Genomic DNA, 23,925 nt, shown 5'->3' on the forward strand with positions numbered 1-23,925 from the left:
TAGTCTCCATTAACCCTTACTTCCACGTGTTCTCAATCTAATGTTCTGAATACTTCTAGTAAACATGCTGTCAATAACATTGGATTTGTGTCTCCTTGTCTGACGCCCTTCCTTATAGGTATTTTACTTGTCTTTTAATGGAGGATTATGCTAGCTGTGTACCCATTTTAAATATCCTCTAGTATTCATACATAATGCTCGTTTACACCCTGGTTTCTTAAGGCGTGAATGACTGCTGAGGTTTCAACCGTGTCACATGCGTTCTCATAATCTATGAAGGCTACATATAGAGGTTAGTATACTCAGCGGACTTCTATATCACCTGATTGGTCGTGTGACTATGGTCCGTTGCTGAGTAGCCATTACGGAGCCCTGCTTGTTCTTTAAGTTGACTGAAATGTAAGGTGGCATAAATTCTGTTTGAGATAACCTTGGTAAGTACCTTGTAGACGACTGACAGTAAGATGATATGCCGATAAATTTTCAAGTCCTTCTTCTCACCTCTCTTATGGATTAGGATGGTGTTCGGGTTCTTCCAAGATTCCGATACACTCGCGGTCATTAGGCATTACGGGTATAGGTTTGCACGTTTTACCAGTACAATTTGCCCGCCATCCTTCAAGAGGTCGGCTGTTATCTGATCTTCACCGGGGTTTGCCCTGTTTCATTTCTTTCAAAGCGTTCCTTATTGGTTCTGTCGCCACTGTTGGAATGTCTATTTACTCGGAACTACTGTCTCGATCGGAATTATCCTCTATCCTGTAACATATTTCTATACAACTCCTCGGCTACTATGACTATTTTGTCCCTATGTGTGATGACATAGAATTGCTTGTCTTTAAATGCGTAATTCTGATTTTTGCCCATACCTAGACGCCTCTTCATGATTTCTGGCTGCCTTGGTTTTTTCCAGCATATTAGATCCTTTCTATACTATACTTCCGTATGTCCGTTGTCTTACGCTTATTGATTAACGTCGAAAGCTCCGGTACTTCTATTCTTTCAGCTGATATGGAGAATGTAATGGTGTGCGGTTTCTTAATTACACATTTCGTCTCCTGGAAATACGTTTACCAGTAGCCTGTCTAGCCATCGTGCACTGACTTGTACTGCACATATATATATATATATTATATATATATATATATATTATATATATATATATATATATATATGTATAATATAGGTTTGGAAATGAGGGGCTCATTAGGAAATACAGAAAGAAATGCCGTCAGTCTACAACGCCAAAGCAGGCATAGGGGAATGGTTAGACTTTTTTTACCCTTAGTGACGTTACATTATTTTTATTATTACGTGAGAAAAAAGAAAGAAAAACACGCGACCAGAGTGGGGACCGAACCCACGCCTTTCGATTAGATCTCGAATGCCTTACCAAGTGGCGCTGGCTACCACCCTCAAGCTTCAGATACAGTTGTAGTAAATATAAATAACCCACAAAGCAAAGAACACAGCCGCCCAGATAGCCAAATTGGTAAGGCATTTGAGATCTAAGTGAAAGGCGTGGGTTCGGTCCCCACTCTGGGCGCGTGTTTTTCTTAAGTTCTTTCTCACGTAATAATAAAAATAATGTAACTTCACTAACGGTAAAAATAGTCTAACCATTCCCCTATGCCTTCTTTGGCGTTGTAGACTGCCGGAATTTCTTTCTGTATATATATATATATATATATATATATATATATATACAGAAAGATAGGTCAGCAGTCTACAACGCCAAAGGAGGCATGCATAGGGGTGTGGTTAGGCTCTTTTCTTTTTCACTACGGTTAATGAGGTAAACATTTTTTTTAAAATATACTGAAGAAAGAAAGAAAGAAAAACACGCGCCCAGATTGGGGACCGAACCCACGCCTTTCGATTACATGTCGAATGCCTTCCCAATTCGGCTATCTGGGCGACTGTGTTCTCCTTCATTTTCTGGGCTATTTATATTTTTTTACTAGAATTGTATCTGACGCTTGAGGGTAGTAGCCAGCGCCACTCTGACTACACGGGGAGAAGGGGACCTTCTTTTCAACCCCCGGGGCGTGACTCAAACGTCTACAGCCTGTCATGAGCGGGTAACTGGCGGGAAGCCCTCTTATGCTACCTCGGCATCAAGGCTGCCAGAACCGAGACCCTCGCTAGGCTTTCGCAGAATAATATAGTAAGGGAATGAGGGGCTCGTTGAGGAAATACCGAAAGATAGGTCAGCAGTCTACAACGCCAAAGGAGGCATAGGGGTGTGGTTAGGCTCTTTTCTTTTTCACTACGGTTAATGAAGTAAACATTTTTTTTAAATATACAGAAGAAAGAAAGAAAGAAAGAAAAACACGCGCCCAGAGTGGGGACCGAACCCACGCCTTTCGATTACATGTCGAATGCCTTACCAATTCGGCTATCTGGGCGACTGTGTTCTCCTTCACTTTCTGGGCTATTTATATTTTTTTACTAGAATTGTATCTGACGCTTGACGGTGGTAGCCAGCGCCACTCTGACTACACGTGGAGAAGGGGACCTTCTTTTCAACCCCCGGGGCGTCAGAGTGGCGCTGGCTACTACCCTCAAGCGTCAGATACAATTCTAGTAAAAAAATATAAATAGCCCAGAAAGTGAAGGAGTACACAGTCGCCCAGATAGCCGAATTGGTAAGGCATTCGACATGTAATCGAAAGGCGTGGGTTCGGTCCCCAATCTGGGCGCGTGTTTTTCTTTCTTTCTTTCTTCAGTATATTTTAAAAAAATGTTTACTTCATTAACCGTAGTGAAAAAGAAAAGAGCCTAACCACACCCCTTTGCCTCCTTTGGCGTTGTAGACTGCTGACCTATATTTCTGTATTTCCTCAACGAGCCCCTCATTCCCTTACTATATTATTCTGCGAAAGCCAGCGAGGGTCTCGGTTCTGGCAGCCTTGATGCCGAGGTAGCAGAAGAGGGCTTCCCGCCAGTTACCCGCTCATGACAGGCTGTAGACGTTTGAGTCACGCCCCGGGGGTGGAAAAGAAGGTCCCCTTCTCCCCGCGTAGTCAGAGTGGCGCTGGCTACCACCCTCAAGCGTCAGATACAATTCTAGTAAAAAAAATATAAATAGCCCAGAAAGTGAAGGAGAACACAGTCGCCCAGATAGCCGAATTGGTAAGGCATTCGACATGTAATCGAAAGGCGTGGGTTCGGTCCCCACTCTGGGCGCGTGTTTTTCTTTCTTTCTTCTGTATATTTAAAAAAATGTTTACTTAATTAACCGTAGTGAAAAAGAAAAGAGCCTAACCACACCCCTATGCCTCCTTTGGCGTTGTAGACTGCTGACCTATCTTTGAGTATTTCCTCAACGAGCCCCTCATTCCCTTACTATATATATATATATATATATATATATATATATATATATATATATATATATATATATATATATATATATATATTCTGAGCATCAGGGATGTGCATTGAGAATATTCCCCGTGAACCTGGTATCATCATCATCTATTCTGGTCACGATGGGTTTGTTCCTCGATCACTCATAGCCGGCTGCCCATCGTCATTATCATCGGGGGATGATCATCATCATCATCGTGCGTTCGGCCTCCTCGGAACGTTCGGAGTCAGCAAGCTAATACACGCGGTCTCCAGGAACAACCCATCTCTCTCAAGTGGTGGAGGGTGCTTTTCGTCCTGCTGTCTGCCTCTCGCAGTCGCACCACTAAAGCTCCGTTCAGGTCGGAGGTTGCTTCTGCCCACCACCCCCATGCAGCACAACAGCAGCCAGTCGGTTACAACTCCTCCGATTTCAACTCCTCCCGAACTGCAGTGTAACCTGTTATCTGTTCTCGTCGAAGGAATTGAAGTGGAAGCATTAGTGGATACTGGACCTTGTATTTCTGTGATTCATGCTGATATGTTTTCCCGTCTGCGAAAGGTGAAGACTCCGTATGGCGGCCCCTATTTACATGGGGCAAATAATCAGGACATCAGGCCCTCCGCTTATTGCACCGTGCGCGTATTTATTGGAGAACTCCGCCATTCCATTCAATGTGCTGTTCTTTCGCCTTGTGCTCACCAGCTTATCCTTGGATGGGACTTTCTTTCCTCTGTCTCTGCTGTTATTTGCTGCCGTGTACCCGCCATCCGTATTGTCGATACTGAAAATTCTAGTTGCCTAGATTCGCCACAGCACACACTCAAGCTGAAATGTGATCATGTTTTGGAAGTTGGTTGTGAGGGAATTCTGTCTGTCTCCTCGGATGAAATTAACTCTGGCGATGTTGTGGCGGTGCCCTCTACCCGGTTCATACACCAGGGAGTCGCCATTCCAACCTGCCTTGTTCGGTTTGTGCGCGGGTGTGCGGTTCTTGCTGCGGTGAACACTAGAAATGAGGCGATCTTACTGGCCGAAGAAACCACTATAGCTTTAGTTGCCGACCTAGCCCCTGCGTCAGTAGTTTCCGGTTACGTGCCCCCTTCCAACCAGAAGTTATTGGACTCGCTTGATAATATGTCGTCTCTTGCGTCCACTATCAGTCAAGACCTGACGCCTAATCACAGAAAGATATTACTGTACGTCCTAACGAAGCACTAAGCGTCTTTCGACGCACACTCATGCAGCCTCCCAAAAACATTTGCAGCGGAGCACAGAATTAAAACAGATGGGTCAGCCGTGATCCGCCGCAGGCCATATCGCGTCTCCTCTTCTCAACGGAAAACCATCGAAGACATCGTCACTAACATGCTCAAGCGCAATATTATTCGGCCGTCAACGAGCTCCTGGTCTTCCCCAGTGGTACTCGTCGAGAAGAAAGACGGTTCTGTACTGCTCTGCGTCGACTACAGGGCACTCAATAAGATCACTCAGAAAGACTTAAATCCTATGCCCCGCATAGACGATGCCTTAGATTGTCTACAAGAGGCCGAGTACTTCTCGAGTCTGGACCTTCGGTCGGGGTACTGGCAAATCCCGACGCATGAAGCTGACAAAGAAAAAAACGCATTTTCCACCCCCGATGGTCTTTACGAATTTTATGTAATGCCATTTGGCCTTTGCAATGCCCCGGCTACATTCGAACGGATGATGGACACTGTGCTTCGTGGCCTAAAATGGAAAACTTGTTTATGCTGTCTAGACGATGTTGTTATCTTTTCGTCCACATTTTTACAGCACTATGAGCGCCTTGACGAGGTACTTCCCTGTCCAACGCGGGACTTCAGCTGAACACAAAAAAATGACATTTTGTCAGCAAGAATATTAAGGGGCTCGGACACGTCGTCCCGAGAGATGGAATACGCCCGGATCCTGACAAAACATCTGCCGTTATTAATTTCCCTCGACCCTTCCAACAAAAAGACCTGCGAAGCTTCCTTGGCCTGGCATCATATTTTCGGCGTTTTATACCAACTTCGCCACCCTTGCGTCTCCCCTGCATCAGCTCTTGCGCGTCAACGTTCCTTTTATATGGACGGATGATTGCCAAGCCGCATTTCAAGCTCTGAAAGATGCACTTACCTCTGACCCCGTCCTGTGTCATTTTGACGACTCAGCGCCTACTATATTACACACTGATGCCAGTGGGTGTGGCTTTAGTTCCGTTCTTCTCCAGCGCAATGCTCAGCTTCTAGAAAGTGTCATAGCATATGCTAGTCGCTCACTGACACCCGCTGAGAAGAACTACACCATCACGGAACAGGAATGCCTAGCTGTCGTCTGGTCTATACAAAAGTTTCGCCCGTATCTCTACGGTCGTCATTTCACCATCGTTACGGATAACCATGCCCATTGTTGGCTATCCACGATTAAAAACTTACCGGGGCGCCTCGGCGCATGGATACGGCGTTTGCAGCAGTTTGACTTCACTATTACATTCATGTGCGGCAAAAAGCATTCTGACGCGGATGCCCTTTCGCGATGCCCGTTATCCTCCCCGTCGCAAGCTGCGTCTTCCGAGCCACGGACGCCCCATTTACCCATGGCACCCCTCAACCATGCTCCAGTAAAGACGGCCACCGAGCTGCCTTCGCTTCAGCGGGCCGATACCTATTGCCGAACTTTAATGGACCGCCTGAGTGGCTCGGCGCGACCACCCAATAGCCGGTTGCGACGCCAACTGAACAACTTTCGGGTTATGGATGGCGTGCTCTACCGCGCCAATCATCATCCTTCGGGCCATAAATGGGTGCCTGTCGTTCCTCGTCAGCTCCGCCTTCGCATACTCGAAGGTTTTCACGAAGACGCAACAGCCGGGCACCTTCGCTTCCAGAAGGCTTATGACCGTGTTCGGAGTCGATTTTTCTGGCCCGGCCTCTCCACGAGCGTCGCCAAGTTCGTCGCCTCTTGCACGTTGTGTCAACACCGGAAGCGACAAACGTCACTTCCTGCCCGTTTGCTGCAGCCGGTTCCTTGCCCTTCTCTTCCATTTGACACAGTAGGCATTGACCTGTACGGGCCGTTACCCTTAACATCGACTGGATACCGCTGGATAGTGACTGCTGTCGATCACTTGACCAGGTACGCAGAGACCGCTCCTCTACAGTCTCGGTGTGCTCACGAAGTCGCCGACTTCTTCCTGCGCAACATCATCCTGCGACACGGAGCGCCTCGAGTTTTGCTCAGTGACCGCGGCAAGACATTTCTTTCACAAATAGTTGCAGAAGTTCTTCGCGCTGCCAATACGATCCACAAAATTTGTTCTAGCTAGCATCCGCACACGAATGGACTTACTGAACGGTTCCACCCACGCTTTCTGATATGATCACCATGTACGTCAGCCCGGACCACCGAAATCAGGACATCATTCTTCCCTTCGCTACATTTCCTTATAACACCGCTGTCCAGCGCACCCCCGGTTATTCGCCCTTCTTTCTGGTTTTCGGCCGCCTACCCTCTTTTGCCCTCCACACCGTTTTTTTCTCTGCCCAGGTCTCCGCTACTTCGCCACTTCCTGAACAGTTCGTCGATCGGATCGCACATTGTCGACGTATGGCGAAACATAACACAGATGCGAGCCAGCAAAACCTAAAGGGCAGATATGACGACACCCACCGCACCCTTCAGTTCTCAAAAGGCGAAGAGGTCCTACTTTGGACACCTGTTCGAACACCAGGACTCTGCGAGAAGCTCCTGCACCGGTACATTCGTCCGTACGTCCTCATCGACCAGACTTCTCCAGTCAATTATTGCGTGTCACCAGTTAATCCTTCAGACCGTCGCTGTCGTGGGACAGAGATAGCGCATATCTCCCGTTTGAAACCGTTCAACCGTCGCCAAACGCAACCTTCTGCGGGCAGGCGCCCGCTTTCAGCCGCTGGGGGAAAATTCTGAGCATCAGGGGTGTGCAGTGAGAATATTCCCCGTGAACCTGGTATCATCATCATCCATTCTGGCCACCATGAGGTATTCTCCTCGATCACTCATAGCCAGCCGCCCATCGTCATTATCATCGGGAGATAATCATCATCATCATCGTGCGTTCGGCCTCCTCGGAACGTTCGGAGTCAGCAAGCTAATACACGCGGTCTCCAGGAACAACCTATCTCTCTCAAGTGGTGGAGGGTGCTTTTCGTCCTGCTGTCTGCCTCTCGCAGTCGCACCACTAAAGCTCCGTTCAGGTCGGAGGTTGCTTCTGCCCACCACCCCCATGCAGCACAACAGCAGCCAGTCGGTTACAACTCCTCCGATTTCAACTCCTCCCGAACTGCAGTGTAACCTGTTATCTGTTCTCGTCGAAGGAATTGAAGTGGAAGCATTAGTGGATACTGGACCTTGTATTTCTGTGATTCATGCTGATATGTTTTCCCGTCTGCGAAAGGTGAAGACTCCGTATGGCGGCCCCTATTTACATGGGGCAAATAATCAGGACATCAGGCCCTCCGCTTATTGCACCGTGCGCGTATTTATTGGAGAACTCCGCCATTCCATTCAATTTGCTGTTCTTTCGCCTTGTGCTCACCAGCTTATCCTTGGATGGGACTTTCTTTCCTCTGTCTCTGCTGTTATTTGCTGCCGTGTACCCGCCATCCGTATTGTCGATACTGAAAATTCTAGTTGCCTAGATTCGCCACAGCACACACTCAAGCTGAAATGTGATCATGTTTTGGAAGTTGGTTGTGAGGGAATTCTGTCTGTCTCCTCGGATGAAATTAACTCTGGCGATGTTGTGGCGGTGCCCTCTACCCGGTTCATACACCAGGGAGTCGCCATTCCAACCTGCCTTGTTCGGTTTGTGCGCGGGTGTGCGGTTCTTGCTGCGGTGAACACTAGAAATGAGGCGATCTTACTGGCCGAAGAAACCACTATAGCTTTAGTTGCCGACCTAGCCCCTGCGTCAGTAGTTTCCGGTGACGTGCCCCCTTCCAACCAGAAGTTATTGGACTCGCTTGATAATATGTCGTCTCTTGCGTCCACTATCAGTCAAGACCTGACGCCTAATCACAGAAAGATATTACTGTACGTCCTAACGAAGCACTAAGCGTCTTTCGACGCACACTCATGCAGCCTCCCAAAAACATTTGCAGCGGAGCACAGAATTAAAACAGATGGGTCAGCCGTGATCCGCCGCAGGCCATATCGCGTCTCCTCTTCTCAACGGAAAACCATCGAAGACATCGTCACTAACATGCTCAAGCGCAATATTATTCGGCCGTCAACGAGCTCCTGGTCTTCCCCAGTGGTACTCGTCGAGAAGAAAGACGGTTCTGTACTGCTCTGCGTCGACTACAGGGCACTCAATAAGATCACTCAGAAAGACTTAAATCCTATGCCCCGCATAGACGATGCCTTAGATTGTCTACAAGGGGCCGAGTACTTCTCGAGTCTGGACCTTCGGTCGGGGTACTGGCAAATCCCGACGCATGAAGCTGACAAAGAAAAAAACGCATTTTCCACCCCCGATGGTCTTTACGAATTTTATGTAATGCCATTTGGCCTTTGCAATGCCCCGGCTACATTCGAACGGATGATGGACACTGTGCTTCGTGGCCTAAAATGGAAAACTTGTTTATGCTGTCTAGACGATGTTGTTATCTTTTCGTCCACATTTTTACAGCACTATGAGCGCCTTGACGAGGTACTTCCCTGTCCAACGCGGGACTTCAGCTGAACACAAAAAAATGACATTTTGTCAGCAAGAATATTAAGGGGCTCGGACACGTCGTCCCGAGAGATGGAATACGCCCGGATCCTGACAAAACATCTGCCGTTATTAATTTCCCTCGACCCTTCCAACAAAAAGACCTGCGAAGCTTCCTTGGCCTGGCATCATATTTTCGGCGTTTTATACCAACTTCGCCACCCTTGCGTCTCCCCTGCATCAGCTCTTGCGCGTCAACGTTCCTTTTATATGGACGGATGATTGCCAAGCCGCATTTCAAGCTCTGAAAGATGCACTTACCTCTGACCCCGTCCTGTGTCATTTTGACGACTCAGCGCCTACTATATTACACACTGATGCCAGTGGGTGTGGCTTTAGTTCCGTTCTTCTCCAGCGCAATGCTCAGCTTCTAGAAAGTGTCATAGCATATGCTAGTCGCTCACTGACACCCGCTGAGAAGAACTACACCATCACGGAACAGGAATGCCTAGCTGTCGTCTGGTCTATACAAAAGTTTCGCCCGTATCTCTACGGTCGTCATTTCACCATCGTTACGGATAACCATGCCCATTGTTGGCTATCCACGATTAAAAACTTACCGGGGCGCCTCGGCGCATGGATACGGCGTTTGCAGCAGTTTGACTTCACTATTACATTCATGTGCGGCAAAAAGCATTCTGACGCGGATGCCCTTTCGCGATGCCCGTTATCCTCCCCGTCGCAAGCTGCGTCTTCCGAGCCACGGACGCCCCATTTACCCATGGCACCCCTCAACCATGCTCCAGTAAAGACGGCCACCGAGCTGCCTTCGCTTCAGCGGGCCGATACCTATTGCCGAACTTTAATGGACCGCCTGAGTGGCTCGGCGCGACCACCCAATAGCCGGTTGCGACGCCAACTGAACAACTTTCGGGTTATGGATGGCGTGCTCTACCGCGCCAATCATCATCCTTCGGGCCATAAATGGGTGCCTGTCGTTCCTCGTCAGCTCCGCCTTCGCATACTCGAAGGTTTTCACGAAGACGCAACAGCCGGGCACCTTCGCTTCCAGAAGGCTTATGACCGTGTTCGGAGTCGATTTTTCTGGCCCGGCCTCTCCACGAGCGTCGCCAAGTTCGTCGCCTCTTGCACGTTGTGTCAACACCGGAAGCGACAAACGTCACTTCCTGCCCGTTTGCTGCAGCCGGTTCCTTGCCCTTCTCTTCCATTTGACACAGTAGGCATTGACCTGTACGGGCCGTTACCCTTAACATCGACTGGATACCGCTGGATAGTGACTGCTGTCGATCACTTGACCAGGTACGCAGAGACCGCTCCTCTACAGTCTCGGTGTGCTCACGAAGTCGCCGACTTCTTCCTGCGCAACATCATCCTGCGACACGGAGCGCCTCGAGTTTTGCTCAGTGACCGCGGCAAGACATTTCTTTCACAAATAGTTGCAGAAGTTCTTCGCGCTGCCAATACGATCCACAAAATTTGTTCTAGCTAGCATCCGCACACGAATGGACTTACTGAACGGTTCCACCCACGCTTTCTGATATGATCACCATGTACGTCAGCCCGGACCACCGAAATCAGGACATCATTCTTCCCTTCGCTACATTTCCTTATAACACCGCTGTCCAGCGCACCCCCGGTTATTCGCCCTTCTTTCTGGTTTTCGGCCGCCTACCCTCTTTTGCCCTCCACACCGTTTTTTTCTCTGCCCAGGTCTCCGCTACTTCGCCACTTCCTGAACAGTTCGTCGATCGGATCGCACATTGTCGACGTATGGCGAAACATAACACAGATGCGAGCCAGCAAAACCTAAAGGGCAGATATGACGACACCCACCGCACCCTTCAGTTCTCAAAAGGCGAAGAGGTCCTACTTTGGACACCTGTTCGAACACCAGGACTCTGCGAGAAGCTCCTGCACCGGTACATTCGTCCGTACGTCCTCATCGACCAGACTTCTCCAGTCAATTATTGCGTGTCACCAGTTAATCCTTCAGACCGTCGCTGTCGTGGGACAGAGATAGCGCATATCTCCCGTTTGAAACCGTTCAACCGTCGCCAAACGCAACCTTCTGCGGGCAGGCGCCCGCTTTCAGCCGCTGGGGGAAAATTCTGAGCATCAGGGGTGTGCAGTGAGAATATTCCCCGTGAACCTGGTATCATCATCATCCATTCTGGCCACCATGGGGTATTCTCCTCGATCACTCATAGCCAGCCGCCCATCGTCATTATCATCGGGAGATAATCATCATCATCATCGTGCGTTCGCCCTCCTCGGAACGTTCGGAGTCAGCACGCTAATAAACGCGGTCTCCAGGAAAAACCCGTCTCTCTCAACATATATATATATATATATAAATATATATATATATATATATATATATATATATATATATATATATATATGAATGGGCAATGAGGGTCTCGTTGAATGGATGCATAAACAAGGATTGGCAGTCAAGATAGCCCAGGAAATCAAAGAGGAGGAGGCTGTAGGTCGTTGAAACATAAAGAATTTTCGGAAGAAAGAAAGAAAGTGGAGAAAAAATGCCCGCCGGGTGGGATCCAAACCCACGACCTCCAGAATACGCGTCTGGTTTAATGACCACTACGATACCTGCGGGGCTGTTTTCCCTTCCACTTTCTCGGGTATTTATGTTAAGAGATTTGTTGTCTGCGCTTAAGGGTGGTAGCCAGCGCCACTCGGACTACTCTGTGTTAAGGGGACCTTCTTTTTACTCCCGGGTGGTGACTAGAGCGTCTTCGACATGTCGAGAGTGGTCGACCAGCTTTGTACCCTCTTAAGCTACGTATGCACCAAGGCTCCCAGAACAGAGACTTTCGCTATGCAGGCAGCGAATCAGAAGGGGAAATGAGGGGCTCGTTGAAATATTACATAAATAAGGATTGGCAGGGAAGATAGCCAAGGAAAGTAAAGCGGAGGATGCTGTAGGTCATTGAAACACATAAAGAATTTTTGGAAGAAAGAAAGAAAGTGGAGAAAAAATGCCCGCCAAATGGGATCCGAACCCACGACCTGGGTTCGGGTCCCAACTGGTGCCGTTTTTTCTATATGGTGACAAAGCTTTTGGAATATGGCGACAATATAACTTTTGAAGTGCAGTGTCCCTAACTTTTGAGAGTCAAGAAATTTTAGATGCGACTGCATCTCATTCACTCGCCTTGTCCCTGCATCCGGCGTCGTCGGCGTTGTCGTCGTCGACGTCCGCCCCTCCCCCATTCTCCACGCCGCGCCAGCGGCGCTCTCCGCTCCTCACCCCCTCTCCTCTCCCATAGCGAACACTCTCTCGCGACGGGCATTGAATTGGATTAGATTGAATTGGCTTGAATTGGCTTGGCTTGGCTTCGCTTGGCTTGGCTTGGATTGGATTAAAGTGGATTGTGTTGGATTGTATTGCGTCATAGCCGCGGCAGAAGCACTAGCGCCGGCGCGTCCCCTCACCGTTATGCGCGCTATAAAACGCGGTGCCTGGGCCGCTCCGCTCCATCGTTCCAGCGCCGTTCCTCCGCTGTCCAACGCTGCAACGTGAACCCCCTATGCGTCGCATCTACACAGGGGTTCCCGCGAGGGGAGGTGGGATCTTTTAATTTGAGGCGTTCCTTAAAGTATTGAGGTAGTTAGGTCCAATTACCGTTCCCAATGACTTTCTGCTGACTTGCACGTTATACACCCGTCGAACTGAAAACTGTCAAGTTTCAGGATTACAAAATATAACGTTTAAGAGTAAGAGAATCGATATGATTGCCACACGGTCAATGGTCATACGCAGATAATACAGCGGTGATGCCATCTGCATGCGAAATGTTAGTGTACAGTGACACATTGTCGAGAGGGAGCAGTAAGCAGTCATAACTAAAACCGCTTCAATTTCAAACAATTTCAATAAATTTCAGCCATTATGACGTCCGAAGGAGAATCATCTCCACCGGTAATGAAGTAGGGAAAACTGGGAAGAACGTCGCGAATGCGGTGTTCAACCTAATGCGAAAGGTTTTTGGTAAGAGTGGTAATACCAGAAGCAATTGGGCGTCCTAGGTGTGAATACCTTTGTGAATCTTACAGTGTAGGTAGAATCTACCGGCTATTGGACTTAAAGAGATCAAGGAACTAGCCGTGGTCTCATCGATAGCTTTATTTTGAACAAGCTACCACCCCCAAGGCCAGGAAAGCATTGCCTTGGGGTAAAAACCCCTTAAAGTGGAGGGGATAATCTCCCCGCCTGTAGTGTAGTGTAGACGCGTAAACTAGAGCTCGTGGTTTCGCATACAACCGGGCGGGAATGTTTTTCTACACTTTCTTTGTATATTTCAAAACCTATACATTTTTTCAAGATGAATGAATGACCTACCACTTTTTTCCCTTGGCTCTCCTTGGCTCTCTTGACTCCCTACCCCTATTTCTGGCTTCATCCAAGGAATCCATCACTCATAATTCTGGTCGTTACATGCATAACTATCTCTGCTCTCACAGTCTTATTGCCATAGGTAGCTGGTCGACCACTCCCGACACGTCCGAGACGCTACAGGCACGCATGGGGGTTAAAAAGAAATACCCCTTCCCAACGAGTACTCGGAGTGGCGCTGGCCAACAAACCGAAACTCAGAAAAAAATTGCCGGATATTGTGGTGGGGAGCATAGCCGCACCTGTAGCCTGGTGGTTTTCGCAGCAGATGCGTATTGTGGACGCCGTGGGTTTGAATCTCACATGGCGGGCAGGTCTCTCTTAACTTTATATATTTCATGAAACTATATCTGTTTCATTATGAATAAGCGGCGCACCACGTTTTCCCGTTTGTTTCCTTGGCATGCGTGACGGCATCTTCACTGACTACCCTTAATTCTGTCTGTCGGTATCTCTCTCTCTCACTCTCTCTTTATAAATATATATATATATATATATATATATATATATATATATAAATATATATATACAGAGAGAGAGAGAGAGAGAAAAGAGAGCGCAGTCTCTCAGGCATCCAGGATATCAATTCCTGCTGTATGTCACAATCTCACTTTGACTTGCACCAGCCATCATCACTCCCTTTAGTTGCATCGCCTTCATTCGCGGATCACCCACGATCATCATCTCGCTGGCGGAAGCGTGCAATAGTCGTCTTCGCTTTGGCTGTCGTCACAATAAGGTCGGTCGCACCGTTAACCTTAAATAAACGGTTCACCACGACCGCTGGTATACCTGTCTATATATATTGACACAAAGTTTTATACCTCTAAAACCGATGGTTGTTTCGTAGCGTGCGGGTCAAGAAACTCCCGACGCGGCTGGGGTGGCGGAGGGCGCATTTCAATCACGGACCACTGTGTAGATGGCGCGGCGATAGGGTGCTATATGCCAGCGTTCCCGTGCTCACCCCGGCGGGCGCATCAGCTAGACCGTTCCGTCGGCATTTTCGTTTGCTTTAGCAATGAAGTGGGGCCTGTTTTGGCGAGGCTTCGCCCTCATTGCGCGCTTACTCCCCATGGCTTAATCAACTTGTTCGACAGCACCTCCGGGGTAACCCGGACCCAAAGGAATTAGGTGGTCGCACTGCAAAGATACGTTAAGGAATGGTTTGCAGGGCGGGAAAACAAAATCTAGACATCACTAACAGACATCCGACCGCTAGAGAAACGCCACCTTTTGCGCACTGCTTGTCACTAATGGGATAGGGTTTTCGAAATTGCTCAATACCAATTCGGTTGTGTTTTAACAGGTATATTCAGAAGACGAATGGAGCAACTGGTTATGATAAATAGCGATTATAAAAGTTCCGCCAGCTTTCTCGCAATTCTCAACTAACGAAACTATCCAATTAAATATATATAAATTGGAATCACGAAGCTCCCATGCCCGATTGTTTTGATGTCTGCGCTTGAGTCGCGTGGTGGTGTAGCCCTGAGCTAGTACATCAGGATGGCTAGGTTCCGCTGTCTAACCCTTCCAAACACGATCCTCTCCGTTTTCTTTCTTCCGACGCATGGCCCGGCTACAGCGGCGGCGTCCACCGCTCGAGCCCGGCCGTGGCCGAAGCTGCTGCGTTCGGGACGGCGCCCCCCCGAATCCCAAAAAACGGGTATCAAAATCTCTGGTTTCACTTTTTTAGAGCCACGAGTGCGAATTCAAGTGACGTCGCAGGTGGAATTGTTCGGGAGGGGGCGGTGGCGGTCATTGACAGCTTTGCCTTCCAACCACCTTCACAGCGTAGATTGGAGCCATATTTAAAATATATACATATGTTAGTATGAATGTACGGTTGTGTGTGTAATGTTTACATATACACTTTTTCTAGGAGGTCTTGTTAACACCATCCGCACAAAACCAAGAGAACCGGCTTGTTTCAATGTTTGGTCATACGTCACCTGTACCAATGCTCTATACCTCTTTTTGAATTGATGCATTTACGCTGTTTATGGTGTTCCAGGACCGTTTATATGCCGGTTCTGTAAGACAGATGATGGGATCAACTTCCGACATTGCGCACTGCTTTCACATGCTGAAAATGTATCTTCCAAAACTGTGGAGGACTTCCATTTGTGTGCAGACCTGCTGATCCTCAAAGGAAAACGTTGCGCTCGGGAGATTATTGGAAATTCAAAAAAAAACGTCGCTTACCTCCTGTAACCCTTCAAATACCAAATAATTCAGCTTCATAATAAACATAAACTTCTACAACCGAATATTTTGTGGCTTCGATTTCTTCAATGCACGCACCTATTTGAAAGCATCAAACAATTTTTAAAGGCACCTATTTGTCAGAAACTCGTCCTCACTTTTCCAGAGGGGCCAAGCTTCAGGTAGGTGTGACTGCTAGGGCTGACCAGCAGCGGCATCTGCTGGATGAAATTGAGTACATTGTGTCGATATCTCAAAGCTTGTGCATGCAAACTTCATTCTCTTAATGGTGTCCGGTCTATAATTATGTTGAACGCCTTTCTACATATTGTAATTCTTTGTATGACGAAGATTGTCTACTCATTCACACAATACTAACCCACCGATTTGTTTAGAAGGTTGTAATGTCAAAAGATTATGTGACGAGTTTAGTGCGTGTATTTCGGTCGGTACACGTTCACCAAAAATATGGTCAAACAAAAGAAAAGCTAACAAAATAACTCAGGAAAATATCAGATGATCAAAGTAATGTCAGTGGTCATGTTCGGTGTTTTAATTAAAACAGCGGATCAGACATTTTAGAGTGGGCGTTTTTATAATTCTTATTCGGTAAACACCCAATATCACTTCCAAGCGAGCCTTGGTTTTCCATTTCTTGTTTGCAGGCAAAAAACGAGTGTGCTTTGTTAAGACGTTGCATTTTATGTTCCTGAGACAGGCGAACGAAGGTCTCATCCATGGGGACCTCTGGAAGCAGTTGGAATGACTGCCGATGATATTTGTTAGGAGTAGTTAAACTTCGCCACGTTGTTGTGGACATTCAAGGACTCCCAAAGGCGAAAATTAGATTTAATGCGGATTATTATTTTGACGAATGTTTTAAAGGCCTAATGACGTCGTCACAACGTAATCATGGCTAGTCGTAGGCCACACATTTGGTTGAAATGCTCGTTGAGGTGAGACGGCTTCACTTTCTTGTAAAGCAAACGAATTACACGAACATCTCAAAACGCTGGTTAAATTGCGACATCTCACTGCGGAGGACACTCTCTCGCAAATCAGAAGCGAATGAAAGGTCGTGGAAACGCGCATTTTACCTAAACATTGTGCACATCATTGTGCGCATAATGATGTGACGACTAGAAAAGTGTTAACATTGAGACGCTCGGTGGCTTGCGTGACGAAGGGGTCAAATTAAACATTTTTAAAAGGATTCCGGTGCGAAAAATAAAGAAACACCCCTGATAATTACTACTTGAGTGCATATAAATTGCGCGGACTCGTGCCGGACACTCAAAACGTCTCTGGAACCTGAAGTGCGAGTCAACCTAAAGATCGCAGAGACGCACACTTGAAACAGCTATTGACACTCAATCATTGCCAGGCGAAGTAATGCACCCCAATTTGAAAATGACGTAACTCGGCCTGATTGTTGGGAAGAATACAGTTGAGTGTCAATAAATTGTCGCTGAAGAAGAAAGTGTATGACAGCTGCATCTTACCTACGGGGCAGAAACTTGGAGGCTCACTAAGAGGGTTCAACTTAAATTGAGAACGACTCAGCGGGCAATGGAGCGGAAAATGATAGGTGTAACATTAAGGGACAAGAAGAGAGCGGAGTGGGTCAGAGAGCAAACTGGTGTTAAAGACATATTAGTAGAAATTAAGAAGAAGAAATGGACGTGGGCAGGGCATGTAATGCGAAGGCAAGATAACCGCTGGTCATTAAGGGTAACAGAGTGGATCCCTAGAGAAGGCAAGCGTTGCAGGGGGCGGCAGAAAGTTAGATGGGCAGATGAGATCAAAAAGTTTGCGGGGATACATTGGTCCAGTTGGCACAGGACCGAGGTAATTGGAGAATAACGGGAGAGGCCTTTGCCCTGCAGTGGGCGTAGATAGGCTGGTGGTGATGATGATGAAATTTCAGAGGCATAAACTAAATTTTCTTTTAACTAAATCGATGAGCTCGCCTCGGCTAGATTAGATGAAATTCAGCGGAAAGAATTGCGCTATAATTACAAGGTAAAACCTGTTCATTCGGGTAATTCGAAGTTATCTCCAGTAAAAATCATCGAGATGACTTTAGCTGCCAGATATAATTAAAAATATGAGCCTTTAAACACCACCGTGCTTTGCACCATGCCGGTGCCATCATAATTAACGTAGAACACGGTTGATGAAGCGGCTGCTCAGTTTTTATTGCTTCACCGCGATGGCTGAGTGGCTATGGCGTTGTGGAGCTAAACCCAAGTTCGTGGATTCGATTCACAGCCGCGGTGGCCGCGTTTTTGATGAAGGCGACAAGCGAAAACGCCCGTGTTTTCGAGATTACGCCATGCGTTAAAGATCACCAGGCGGTCAAAAGTAATCTGAAGCCCTCCACTACTGCACGTTTGATCGCCTCGTAGCGTCGGCGCTTTAATCCCCACAATAAATCAATTGAGGTTATATTGCTCCAACGTATGTATCTCTCTCTTTTCAGGTCGCTGACGTTCTTTGTAGCGCACAACGCCGTAGGTAGGGTTTGTGGGCGCAGTCTTCGATTTTTGCGATAAGCCTAAACTATCACGGCAAGCCGTGTCGTACGCTCGAACCGGCGACGAGTGTCGACGTTTGAACAAAATCTAGAAAGCAGATGTGTTCCCGACTAATCGCAATGCTGTTAATGAGCTTCTTGTTTGTGTTGAAGTTCTGGTATTTCGTAAGTTTTTTTCGGCCTCGGTGAACTCCGCAACCAGAAGAGCATACTGCTGTCTCCTTATGGTGAGACTAGTGCAAGCAGTAGAGGTGGATAACCCTGACACGTTATAATTCGGAGGAAATTAACTGCCCCAATCACTGCGGATATTTATATGGTGAATTCACAAAAACGGCTTTAAACAAAAAATTCCTTGGATCAGGTTTATTCCACTCAGCTACCAGGATATAGTTTGTTCATTCTGAGTAATAGCTACACGTTACGTATAAAGTGAGGCAACTAGGGTGACTGGAGTGTCAACAACGGTGCAGGGTGGATGCAGGCTGCGGCAGCCAGTTAAGACTGAATAATTTTAATCAATGCTAGTTAGGGATTGTGAGAGAACGTGAACACACGGACGACATCCGATTGATTTCCCGCAGGCAAATAGAGTGAAAAGAATTGTCCGGCTTTGGCACGTGAAAATCAGTTATTCATTGAACCGTTACATCGACATGCGCAGCCACGACATTAATAAAAGTTAACATTAATTTTAATTAGGCAAATGTCGGGTAAAAATGAGGTTTCGTTGAGTATAGACGGCCACGTATGCATACGGCAAATGAGTACTACTTAGAAGTTTTTAAATAGGAAGAAGTCTTGCCGTACCTTCTAAAGCTTGAACACACGGAAATGAATTGAATTCTAATGAAAGATCCAGGCGCGAAACGTTTACCACGGCTAAAAGAAAGGCTTAAAATATAGACACTTCTAGTCTTTGCGATTGTTAAATTTCAAATGATGCCACTTAAGCAAATGAAAAGTAAAAATGAAACCCGTGGTGCCAGGAGACGAATTCATCCAACCGAGATGTATACTAGTGTTTTGTATTACTCAGGACAGTTCAGCCACGCGAAACAAAGTGGAGATTCAAAGAGTCGTAAACGCAGCTTGAGCTTTCTAGTGTGAAGTCTCTGGACGTGGTTTCAACCAAGCTTATGGCCGCACAATAGAATTGTAATGTCTATTCAAGAAAATAGTTTGCGTTCAAAGCAATACGACTAAGAAAGGGAGGGGGTGAAGCTTACGGTGATGCAGCACGGAAGCACGTATGGAAAGGCCTACCATTCTTCTGTACAAGAGAGTGGTAGGTAAATTGAGCGAATGTTGTGGATGACCAATGGTTGTCGAAGAGCGAACGAGGAGTATAGTAGTGTACTTTGTTTTTGCCCGTCTACAAATACCGAATATTAGGTAGTCTTCGTTAGTGGTGACATATTTATACTTAAAAGCTATGCCACTTTGCCAAATATAGGGCAAAACGAATTATTTTAATTGTAATTGCAATTCATTTACTTACCACCTGTTCATAAGTGCTGGCCAGTAGCAGTTAAGCAGCAAGTGTTCACTCTGGAGATACAAATGGTCGCACCGCAAATGAGGTATCCAAACAAAGGGCCCTGAGATACATGTTTGCCAACATAACTAGGAAATTAGAGGACAGTGGTGGCTAGTCACCGGATGAGTATTTTTATATGCATGTCACCCGAAAAACTAGAAGTATAAGTAACGGGAAACTGGTGCAACAAATTAAAGTGACTGCAGTTCAGCAGTAACCCCCTAAGCAAGAAAGTGGGATAATAATCAAACCGGTAGTGCTGCCTGGTTCCGGCGAAGCAAGTTCGCACATGTCAGCGACGTTTATTGCTCCGTTGTTGTAAAGATAGGCATTTTAAATCTGACATCCGAGGGTTGTGTCTCGACCGTTGGTGTCAACAAAAAACTCGCGCGAACAAATGAAAGAAGTTACTGCGACCGCCAGAAATCGAACCTGGAACGAATAGAGAAACGGAATGAGAGCCAGTTGTCCTACCGATTCGGCTACGAGCCAATGTGGGCACCGGGGAGAGAGACGGTGCACTCACCGTGCATGTTTGAGGGTTTACTCCACCGTTCTCGCTGAATGCCACGTGATAGCGTCACGCGACCTCTCGCGCCACTTGCGCTCTGCTCACGGCAACTGTAGAGGCCGTTTGGGCCCCTTGCGAATGCGCTAGAATTTATAACATTTAAAAGAATATTATGCCAACGCACGGCATCGCAATCTTCCGTCTCTGCTGCTGACTTGTAGCCTCCGTCGGCGGCGGCGGAGACGGACGCGAAGTTAAATCGTCTAACACCGGGTCGACGCCTCCTTTAAGTTTATAAAAATAGTTTCCATTCGCGCTTCACCAATGCAACTCAGCCAACCAACCACCGTTCATGAATGATGCATGAATCTAACTTTAGCAAATAATACCTCTTTAAAATAATAAAGGGTGGGGTTAAGTGCATTTCTATTATTGTAGACCCACGCGTGTGAACTCAAGTGATCTTTCAAGGGTAATTGTTGTGGGTGTCGTTTAGAGCTTGGCGTTCTGACCACATTCACATGGTGGATCGCTGCGCATTTGTTTTCTTTAACACTTGAAGAATGTAATTGTTACGTACTGCATCTCAAAGGTCTCAGCAATTTTTTTCCCGGACCGAAATTATCTGCACGATTTAACGTGAAGGCATCGATATCAGGCAGCGGTTTCCTTCCAGCAGTTTAACCTCTCGAAGGGTCCCCTGATTTAATGGCATTTACGATTAAGGAGGGGTTGCGGGTAGATTTGGGTTGGGCTTGAGCGAAAAGTATCCACCGTGCACAGATTACCGATCTTCCCAGCGAATAACCATCTGCAGGTACGCTTTATTTATGTCTTCCACGAGGACGACGTAATGGCACCGGAACTCAACCAGCAACTTCATTAAGTTTGCGTCTAAGTTTGGGCCTTTCAGTAGCACGCTGTTCAAGGATGGATGGCAGGAAACATGGGAAGACGCGTCGAAAACAACTCGAAGCTTGGTTGTCACAGCATCACGACACACGACACCATGGTGTGGCATATAGTAGGTGTTCGGTTTCCCATCCTCTTTGTCGCAGGTCACTCGTTCCGCATGGCCCTCATGAAAGTATGCGCGGATGGTCTTGTCATATTGCCTCAGTAAATCTGGCTGACTGCGGAAGCGTTTGAGCTGCATACAAAGTATCTGCTCTGCAAGCCGATACTTCTTATCAAAGACATCGAGCCCTGGCTCCCGAATTAGAAGGGGCACTTCATAGCGGTCGCTTGCTTTGCAAATTCTATTCTGGAACTGCAGGATGGCGGGGCCATTGAATCCGAAGTTTTGCGATGATCCCTGAATACCGATTAATTCCAGGTGCCACATGGACGGCAATTCAATGTCAGCGGCGGCGTCTTCAAAGAGCGCTTCCCCGAGTGACAAAAAGAGTGCGCTGGAGTGCGCGGTCGAAGGACTTGGGCTTTCAAGTTGGCCACCTTGCACAGTCCAGCCCAGAACTGTTTCTACGGCTGTTAGCGAGGAAGAAATCAGGGAAATTCGTCCCGTGGCAAGCTTCCAATATGCGTCCGACCCGATCAGCACGCTTATCTGATGCTCCTAAAACGTAGCTGAAAGCCGGGCATCAGCCGAAACTTGACACTTAGCGGCCATCGAATTGAGAATCTCTTCGCTGACTGGCGGGCTTATGACGTTAGATATTGGGGACTTCTAGGGCCTTGATTGTGATGCGCTCGCCATCGTGCTGACTTTTAAGCGTCAAGGAGACCCGGTTGCACGAAACAGGTGCGCTCATGCGAGTTTTTCCGAAAGTCGCAATGGTAATACGTTCGACCCCGTCGACGGGACAATCGAGTGCGCGGGACACATCGCGTCGGATGAAGTTCCGCTGACTGCCAGAGTCTAACAAAAAGTGGACGAGCAGCTGGAGGCTTGTGCTGATGCCCCATGCACGGCCTGTCTGCAGAAGTACTGGCGTAAGTCCTGCAGCACTGGTCGAATCGGGTGTCACTGCGTTGGCAGTGCCGATTGTCGCCCTTTCGATGTGACTGGGATCTGGTCTTCTGAACCGAAGAATCGGGCGCGCCCGCCTCTCGAATCTCCACCTGGACGCGGAGAAAGTCCAGGATCACCTTGATTTCCTTGGATCTGGCGGAAGGGGACGCAGACACCTCGGATGCGTCCTGGTGCTCCTCCTTCAGCCTTTGCCGGTACAGGAGGCCCAGGTCGTGCGGCAAGGTCCGCAGCAGTACGCGATGGAGCACGACGGACTACTGGTCCGGGGAGACGCTCAGGCCCTCCAACGCGTTCATGCGAAACATGACCGTGTCGTAGAGGACCCGCAATTTGTCGGTGTCGGCCGAATCCTGCACCGGCTACAATGCGAGCAATTTGTCCAGTTGGTCGTCCACGAGAATGTCTTTCCGCCCAAATCTGTTGGTAATGATGTTAACAGCGAAGTTGTAATTGTCGTCGGCAAGCCTGATGCCCTCGATCGCGTCCTTGGTGGGACCGGTGAAGTACGAGAGCAAGTACTTAAACTTCTTGATGCGTGGCAAAGTCGCGTTCGAGTAGATGCTGAACTCGAACTGGTCCCAGAACCCTTGCCAGTCGCGTCGGTCGCCCTAGAAGTTCGGTATCTGGAGCTTCGGGAGTGCGGCGAAGCGGGTTCCCTGCGTTGTCTGAGGGGTGCCCGGTCGAGGCTGCGTAGGTGCGCTCCCGCAAGGCCCACCAGACTCGGCTGTAGCTGCGCTGGCTGAAAGGGCCGGGCTCGTCACGGAGCGCCCACGCGTGCGAAGGGCGCAGATGCGCTCGTCGTAGTCAATGGCGTCCAAAACGTCGGCGTCAAATTCCTCTTCTGTGAGAGCAGCCTGAATCTGGCTGTCCAGCTCATGCAAGGCTCGCTGCTTGTCGAGAATTATGTCCAGAAGCGTCTGAAATTCGATAGTCGGTGCCGCCGGTTTCCGCAGGAGCGCGTCGAGTGCCGTCATCTTCTTCGTGACGGTGGTGCGAAGAACTCCCCGGCGGCGACGAAGCGATTCCATGGCGCGAGTCGGCGGCACTGGATGGCTGGGGGTTTCGGCACCAGAGAATGTGTAGTGAAAGGGAACCAGAAAACCAGAAGTCCGGCTATCAACGATGCCTACCAACGACTGTCGCGAGAGCCGCGTTCGTGGAGCGAGCCCCCGCTGCCTGCCTCGTGGCGCGGTTCCTTCTCTTTATTCAACACTGTCCTTGTCGAGCACGTGCCTACAACTGCTACTCCTGGAAGCGAAATCGCTCTTCGTGCTTAGTAGCTTCACTCCTGCATTAGCAAGACATACAATGACCTCATCCAGGCGCTTTATGAATTGAAAAAACTTAAATAAAGGGCAGTTCGCTCAGGTAGTACAAATGCCCTCTAGTTAACACAAACCGAACGTTTTGGGTGGCAAGAGAATTACTAATCCTGGAGGACACAACGGCAAATATACAGCGATGCTAATGCTGCCTTTTTGTTGTCCCATTTGCGCACCAGAATCCAGCATTTAGTGCAGCGTTATTTAAGGCACAAAATAAATTCACTATCCCACGACAGGTTGAAACCTGCATAAAGTGAAGATTTTAGCATGACATAAAGGGTTGATGTGAACATGCATGCGGGCTATGCAAGTTTTAGT

General features: G+C 47.9%; 1 protein-coding gene across 1 annotated transcript; it reads right to left on the minus strand.

The window, feature by feature from the left end:
• Nucleotides 1-22,641: 22,641 nt before the first annotated feature.
• On the minus strand, nucleotides 22,642-23,256 carry LOC144177928 (uncharacterized). The gene is made up of 2 exons (XM_077705510.1): nucleotides 22,998-23,256; nucleotides 22,642-22,868 (listed from the first exon to the last, which is right to left on the minus strand). Exons 1-2 carry the CDS (start codon nucleotides 23,254-23,256, stop codon nucleotides 22,642-22,644), a joined length of 486 nt encoding a protein of 161 aa, XP_077561636.1.
• Nucleotides 23,257-23,925: the final 669 nt, after the last annotated feature.

Source organism: Haemaphysalis longicornis, unplaced genomic scaffold (assembly GCF_048455015.1).
Source record: "Haemaphysalis longicornis isolate Haplotype H1 unplaced genomic scaffold, Haemaphysalis longicornis Haplotype H1 scaffold_34, whole genome shotgun sequence".
NCBI lineage: Eukaryota > Metazoa > Arthropoda > Arachnida > Ixodida > Ixodidae > Haemaphysalis > Haemaphysalis longicornis.

What these genes read in the sequence shown, in the direction of transcription:
- LOC144177928 (XM_077705510.1), bottom strand. Translation starts at nt 23,256, where the DNA reads ATGACGGCACTCGACGCGCTCCTGCGGAAACCGGCGGCACCGACTATC. An exon ending in CGCAGCTACAGCCGAGTCTG is followed by an intron (nt 22,869 to 22,997) that starts GTGGGCCTTGCG and finishes GCGACTGGCAAG; the next exon opens with GGTTCTGGGACCAGTTCGAG.